Below are 8,218 nucleotides of genomic sequence, written 5' to 3'. Positions count from 1 at the left end.
GACGGGAAATTTTGTTAATATTAATTAGCAAACCGATTTTATATTTATGTCATGGTAGGCGAGGATATGTGAAGTTTGGTAAAAATTTGTGTGAGATGGTCTCACGGATCGTATTTTGTGAGATGTGTCTTATTTGGGTCATCCATGAAAAAGTATTATTTTTATGCTAAGAATATTACTTTTTATTTTGAATATCAGTAGGATACTACGTAAGTTTTGCCAAATTTCATTTGGATATTTCTGATCTTTGGTAGGTCCTCTTGGTTTCGCAAATTTAAATGCGGGTGGATTGGTTCCACATATCAATCAATTGGTTCGTGTTTCAGCTCTCCTAAGCTGCAGAAAGGTGCCCCATTTTATACGCACAATATCTATTTATTGAATGCCAAATCATTTTTTTCATTATGTACATTATTAAGTTGATGGGAAATTATATTTTTGGTTATATATTTGTAATTTCGGTCATATTGTCAAATTTTAGTTTGAGTACGTTGTATTTGATGTTTTGGCATATATCGACATTTTTTTGATGTGACACTGATGTGTATTTGTTTTTATCGTGATGTCGTTTTACTTGAAAGAAATATTGCATCCAAATATATTGTTGTTGTGGTAACAACAATTTCCTTTCAGAAACTTCAAAACAAAAGACAAATTTATTGAGAACAATATCCGTAATTTTTCCAAAGTGAGACTTGTTTTATATAGTTATCACTAATTATTTTCAACATTTTTAACTAATTTATTTATTCCTCATAAATCATAATATATACCAAAAATTAATCACATATAATTAAAAAGCTATTGTTGTCTGTTCTAAAGTTGATTGAATATTAACAAATTGTTTTAGTTGGATTTGCATCGAAGAAAGCTGTTACACTTTTATCATTTAATATTCCAGCATCGTAGGTGGGTATTAACGTCAGATAATGTATTCAATTAATATTGTTGACTTCCTACGTTAATTCAACTATCTTGAAATTATTGCTTTGCCAACCCTAAACGACTATACTACTCTTGTGTGAAAAAATCATATATAATTATTAATGATAATGAAATATGCATGACTATCTATTTTATTCAACCAATTTTTGATTTCTTGCTTCACCATTCAGGTTAGTTCTATCTTTTGTAGTGGTAAGTTGGTCCAACATAGGCCGCAGTTCATATCCATGCATCGTCACTCATATAATATCTCACCACTGAAACTCAATTGGTACCAACACTTTAAGAATCTCAGTGGTAAGATATTCAATGAGTGACGGTGCCTTGGCATGAGCTACGACACATGCTGAACCAACCTAAAGCCGATGACCAGTAATGATACATGGGCATGAGACCATGGTCGTTACAATAAGTTTACGTGTTATTTCTAAATTTATCGTCAATACGGCCATAATCGGTCGCTATTTTGAATTAGAGACGGGAATTTCTTGTAGTGCTATTGTAAATGAGATTGTCTATAGTATATAAATTTAAATAAGGAATATGGGTATTCCTTAAATAAATAATTTAGGACATTTGGAAGATGTTTGCATATGTCATGTAACCACTCCATATATATTATCCTACCGTGGAATGGTTATACACGAGATATTCTATGCTCCATCGGGTGATCTATTATTTCTAAGTTTAATCTAAAAATAATCACAAAGTGAAATGTTAGTTTAACGAAAAGTTCGTTTGTGTAATAAGTTCGGACTACTCGTTTGTGTGAGAAAATTAATTTTGGTAATTTATGTGCTCAAATTTTAGTCTTTTTTAATCGACATGTCGTTTATGCAATGTCCACGTGCCAAACCAACATATGCATAAGAAAAAACACTAAAATTCATATTAGAACATATCAAGATTCAATTTTGTGAAATAAATCTCTTGCCCTACCGGTCCATGAAAATTCATTATTTTTCAATCAAGATATGGATGATTTCAATCTGTTTTATAGAAAAATATCATTGAGACTATCACACATGAGACCTATTCACAGAAAAATATATAACTAAAATAACTTGAAAAATAAAAATTAAGATTGAAATTTTACAAACACAACGACATAAAAACAAAAAAATTAAAGAAAAGGGTCAAAAAATGTTATTTATTCCTATTTATGTATATATTGTTGAGAGAAAAAAAAGACTAGAAAGTGAAAAAGAATATTAAATTAAAATCAATTGCCATACTTGAAAAAAGGAAGCAAGTCTTATCTTGGAAACTCCTAAATTCGATACCCAAAGTCAATGTTCATTAAAGCGGTCTATGGATCGATATATGTGTAACCTCAATTATTTCCAGAGCATTTGGCTCAAAAACGCCTATTTTCTCCTCATGAAAATGAAGGATCATGATTGTTGAGAACGAATTAAATCGGATGGTTTTATTTATCAATCTTTCTGACTTGCTCGTTATATTAATAAATTGATTGCACACATATCAAATTATATGAGTTTTTATAACTTCGTCATATTTATAAATTCGTCAACACATAAAAATCTAGACATGACAACTAATTATTAATATCATGAAATTTTTTAATATAAATTTTGAGCCATTCAACCTTTTAAATTGTATTGTTTGTATAATACAACATTAATCGTCTGCTTTTATATATATATAATAAATTTGAAAAATGAGTTCATATTTAATTTTCTACTCTATTTAATCAAAGTCTGAAAAAATAGTTGTTAGAAAGTGAAATGCACCAGGGTGGTCCGTTGATATTCATAATTCAATTATATTTTATGATGAAATAAATTAATTAATAATTATGCAGCCGGCATTGTCATACTCCCCAGCTTTAATTTTCCATGCAAAATTAATCACCGTTTATTTTCATTCGACCAACTCACTCATATTTTCCTTCTCTTGAATTACTAATCAAAAGAAGCTTTGGGAGTGAGTCTGATCATGTGAGACCGTTTCACGGATCTTAACCTATGAGACGAGTCAATCCTACTAATATTCACAATAAAAGTAATACTCTTAGCATAAAAAGTAATATTTTTTCATAAGATCCGTATTACAAATACGACCCGTGAGACCGTCTCACACAAGTTTTTACCTTTGGGGATAATAGTTAAGATGATCATTTTTAACTTCTGAATTTGCCTGTTTCGGATCACAGTCGATAAATATTCAAATTTAGGTTGTTGTCGTAAAAGTTAGATTGTGTTTTAGCTTTTGATCATTTTTTAATACATGAAATGTTGATGTGACGTTGGACACATTACGATTTTTGGATATAACCTAAGTATTTTGGCTTCACGTCGATATCTCCCACGAAAAAAACCCAAGACCAAGACCAAAACCTAAACTTACTAACAAGGCCAAAATCCAAATTTGATTATTTATATGAAACTCAGTGGACCATTTTGATTATTTATTGTATTTTGCAAATTGATTGTGGATTATATACATTTCATGTAAATCACTCATTTCTCATGTAATTTTTTTTTAAAAAATTAATACAATACTGTTGAATTTTGTCAAAATTTCGTATTTTTTCATGAGGAGTCAAATTTTATGCAATGTTTTTTTCTTTTTGGGAGAAGGGGCCCATTTAGGTAGAGACATTAATGCTTGAATTTATTTGCAAATCATTTGTCAAATAAGATATATTAAAACTTGGAGAATAAAGTTAAGTTTATTTAACTTTAATTGTTAGGTTAAATTTTTTTTAATTAATATGTTCAATTACTAATTTTATAGCTTATAAACCATGATAATCATATAAATCACCCTGAACAAATCATATGCGACATACTCATGCGAGAAAATGTTCGTAAGTTTTTTTAATATTTTGATAATTATAAGTTGGTATATAATTTAAAAATATTTCGAATAACTTATTAAAAAAAAACTGGTCTAATTTTTTTAAGAAAGAAATACTTTAAATCGATTCCATGGACTTGTTCAAATGTAATAATTTTTCAACCCAAGACGTCGTTTTCTAACTAGTAGTTTAAAATTGCTATATAATGTAATATCACGCAACACATGGAATAACATGAATTTTTTCACCATATATAATTATATTTTATTTTATTTAAAGAAAACTGTCGACCAAGTTAATTGATATATATATATATATATATATAGTTTTTCCAATCAATTGAATCAATCTCTGTGTCCATCAATAAGATATCATTCATCTATTTTCACAATACATGTGTTGAAATATATCAAAATTTTATATTCATTTAACAAATATCACTTCATTGATAGATGCACAAGTTGACACGATTTATAACAAAGCAAAACTATATATTTATATGTAATTTTAATTCAATAAATGAATATCATTCCATTGATAGATTCGAAAGTTGACACGGTTTATAACAAAGTAAAATTATATATATTTAAATACATTCAGAATAATAATTTTATAGACTATATTGGCCCTTTAATTAATGCAAAAATTGAAAAATCTGACCAGCTTTCAGGTCTGCAGCACAAGATTGGAAGTCAATGAGGTAATTTACACATATCTTAATTAAGGATGGCATATTAATGCGGAATTCTGCAAATAAATCCAAGTTTGTTGACGCTAAAGACAATGGGACCAGCTGTAATCTTCAGTTAGCCTTTTATAAGTCTACCACTCGGTCAGATATCTAAAAATACCAGCTTGTATGTATGTGTATGTATAGATTCAAGTGCGTCTTTGTGGTGTGTAGATAGAGAAAGCCGGAGAAAGAGCTGCCCTTCGCGGTTTGAAGGGGCTGTATCCAAACACAAGTTTTGCGGTTTGGTTTTCTTGTTTATGTTTGAAGAGCTCGAAAAGGGATCCGGAAAGAGAGCTCTTTCCGTGGCCTTGTGGGTTTTTCGTTTTCTGCATCAACTTTTGAGATATCCAGATTTCATTATTTTGGCTTTCGGGGGACGGTGATCTGTATTTACGAGAGAGAGGCGCATTTTCTGCATACTCATGGAGCAAATTATTGAGAGGTCTTCAAATGTACACAGGAATTTTAGAGCTCGAGCTCCACTGGTGAGACTCACAGCTTGTGATTTTTTAAATTTGTTTGATTTTGAAGATGCCCGGATGAGATTCTTGGTAAATGTGGTGTGTTATGTCGCTATATTCCTTTGTTTTGTGAGTAGAATTTGTTCTGGGTCTTTCTTTCGTCTTGAAGTTCACGTTGTTTGGATTCCGTTTTCCAAATTTTTATGGTATCCAGCTGAATTTATGTTAAAGATACTATGTTATTAATATTTGACTTCTCGTTCATTTAGTTACCTGTTTATAAATGTTCTGCTTTTTTCCATTAATGGCTGTTCTTATCTACATTTTATATGATGGTTGCACAGAGACTTGGATGCTTCTTCTATGTTGTTGCCGTGATTTTCCTGACAAATTCAGGGTTTGGAACCTGATTTACATCTTAACTTGGATTTGAATTCGTTGGGAAGTGGGAACACTAACAATTTGACAATTACTCCATTAATTTGATCTTGTAACTTAAAATTTCTTATTGCTTGAATTCATCCTCGAATGAGATTTACTAAGCCGTTTTGTTTCTGGAAAATCAATTATGGTAATTGACCGGATGTGTTATTTGTCTCATGTTTGACAGTTAAGAATATCTCAACTTATCATTTTTGGTCTTTAAGTGTTGGCCTTTACTTGATTCTACCGTTTACATTTCACCATAAAATGTCTCATGTTCGATCTCCTAGCTTTCCTTCCAACTTTTATATTGGCTCTTCTACCCTTTTTGCATTTTTCTGGATGTTCCTGTTTATCTCACTGATAAGTGACGCTAGAATAGGCACCAAATCGGTTTTATATCCCTGCTCCATGAAGATGCACATGTTAGCTCAAGTATGTCAAACTTATTTGGCAGGATTTGCTGTTCTCTATGCCAAGTGAGCTCACAAACATGTGTAGTAAATAACTCAACAGTTGCCAACACCCCTAGTGGTTGAGTGACGTAAACCTCTCATATCTTTCCCCCAACATGGGAGAGGCATTGGATCAAACCCAAGTATAGATGCACAAAACAAGAATGAATCCTTATGACTGGATCAGTCAAAGTTGTCCTTAGATAGCCTAGAGTGCACATTTAACGGTTACTCCTAAATTTTATGCTCATCTGCCAGGGATATTGCAATGTTGCTGTCTTCCAATTTCCGTCACAATGTTTTTGGATGAAATGTATAACCGAAGTTGGCATATGAATTCCAATCATCATTGATAGGGATATTCAAACCAACCCGACTTTGCTAAAGTTAAATCTTTCTGAATCCCGAAATTTCTCCAGCTACAAAAGAGGCTGAAACACGTGATTTAAATATCATCTTTAAATGTATTTTTTTCCGCTTTTTGGGTACGTTATGGGTATTGTGAGGAGATTCAGCTTCTATGATGATGCAACTATTTCAAAAGGTCAGATGCATAATTTGTTTCGGGCAGTTGGTAGGTATGTATATGGAATCCTGGCTAATATTCGAGTGCAAATGATGTGGTACTTAATGAACGTCAGAGTTCCTATTAATTATTTGTTGTTCCTGTTACAGTGCTGTTATTGCCACTTTGTGTCATCCTGACCAAGAAATGTTGCAGGTTGACTCGGTATCATGTTATTGCAAAGTCGACTCAGGGTTGATTGGGGCAGGAAAATTTGTTCCAGGATCTAAACTTTGTATCCAACCTGATATTAATCCTCGTGCGCACAAGGCAAAAAACTCACGTAGGGAGAGGAGCAGGGTTCAGCCACCACTTATACCTGGACTCCCTGATGATCTTGCAATTGCTTGTCTGATCCGAGTCCCTCGCATTGAACATAACAAGCTCCGCCTAGTTTGCAAGAGATGGTACAAGCTGTTGGCTGGAAATTTCTTTTACTCTCTGAGGAAGAGTCTTGGAATGGCTGAAGAATGGGTGTACGTAGTTAAAAGAGATCGTGATGGGCGCATCTCCTGGCATGCTTTTGACCCAACCCACCAATTGTGGCAGCCGCTTCCGCCTGTTCCCATCGAGTACAATGCAGCAGTTGGATTTGGCTGTGCTGTACTTAGTGGCTGTCACCTTTATCTTTTTGGAGGAAAAGATCCACTGAAGGGCTCAATGAGGCGGGTCATTTTTTATAGTGCTCGAACGAATAAATGGCACAGGGCACCTGACATGCTTCGTAAAAGGCACTTCTTTGGTTCCTGTGTAATCAACAACTGTCTTTATGTTGCAGGAGGAGAATGTGAAGGAATCCAGAGAACTTTACGTTCTGCTGAAGTGTACGACCCAAGCAGAAACAGGTGGAATTTTATTGCTGATATGAGCACGGCTATGGTGCCGTTCATTGGGGTAGTTTATACTGGAAAGTGGTTCTTAAAAGGTCTTGGAGCACATAGGGAAGTTTTAAGTGAAGCTTATACCCCAGAAACGAATTGTTGGAGCCCGATTAATGATGGTATGGTTGCTGGTTGGCGAAACCCGAGTATCTCTATGAATGGTAAGCTTTATGCGTTAGATTGTCGAGATGGGTGTAGACTTAGAGTTTATGATGAAGGCACAAATTCTTGGCACCGATTCATAGACAGCAAGCTCCATTTGGGCAATTCTCGCGCCCTTGAGGCTGCTGCTCTTGTTCCTCTTAACGGGAAGCTCTGTATAATTCGGAACAATATGAGCATTAGTATGGTTGATGTGTTGAATCCGGATAAACAGGTGGAGAGCAACCCTAACATTTGGGAGAATATAGTTAGTAAAGGTCATTTCCGAACTTTGTTCACGAATTTGTGGTCTAGTATCGCTGGGAGAAGTGGATTGAAGAGCCACATTGTGCACTGCCAGGTGCTTCAAGCATGACCGTGTAGCATATTTCTCCCGCTTCATCATCTAAAGATTCAGTATGGCTATCAAAATTGGATATCTGCAGATTTTTCACTCGAATTCATGATTGAAAAACGCACGAGTCGAGTATGAATAATAGAGCATTTGAAAGGCTTGTGGCCGGACGTGTCAAGAATCATGTCTGGTTTCTGGTTCTAATCGGGTACATCTTATGAGATGGGATCATCTGTTTTTTCACACGAGTACATTTTTGTTGTTCCAATCAATAGTCTGTTAATTGCTTACCTGTGGTATTACTATTGTGATATTGGAGATCCTTTCTTGTAAATACGAGTGGTGTAGAAAATTGAGTCAGCATTAGACAAAATGTTATTCAAATACTTGATTCTTGCTTCACCTGCTCTTTGTCAGCTCTTGCCAGCTAAAGAC

The 8,218-nt window shown here is 33.7% G+C and overlaps 1 protein-coding gene across 1 annotated transcript; it reads left to right on the top strand.

Annotated features, from left to right (window-relative positions):
• The first annotated feature begins 4,503 nt into the window (after window positions 1-4,503).
• LOC142550677 (F-box/kelch-repeat protein At1g55270-like) lies at window positions 4,504-8,185 on the top strand. Its single transcript, XM_075659753.1, has 2 exons — window positions 4,504-4,987; window positions 6,563-8,185. Exons 1-2 carry the CDS (start codon window positions 4,925-4,927, stop codon window positions 7,802-7,804), a joined length of 1,305 nt encoding a protein of 434 aa, XP_075515868.1. The 5' UTR covers window positions 4,504-4,924; the 3' UTR covers window positions 7,805-8,185.
• The last annotated feature ends 33 nt before the right edge of the window (window positions 8,186-8,218 follow it).

Source organism: Primulina tabacum, chromosome 1, assembly GCF_025594145.1.
Source record: "Primulina tabacum isolate GXHZ01 chromosome 1, ASM2559414v2, whole genome shotgun sequence".
NCBI classification, from domain to species: Eukaryota; Viridiplantae; Streptophyta; class Magnoliopsida; order Lamiales; family Gesneriaceae; genus Primulina; species Primulina tabacum.
The sequence above is the reverse complement of the archived record's forward strand: the minus strand, read 5'-3'. Positions and strand labels throughout refer to the sequence as shown.

Bases quoted from the DNA above. Each gene is read 5' to 3' on its own strand.
- LOC142550677 (XM_075659753.1), top strand. From the start codon at position 4,925: ATGGAGCAAATTATTGAGAGGTCTTCAAATGTACACAGGAATTTTAGA. The intron at 4,988-6,562 runs GTGAGACTCACA...GAAATGTTGCAG, and splicing joins TTAGAGCTCGAGCTCCACTG to GTTGACTCGGTATCATGTTA.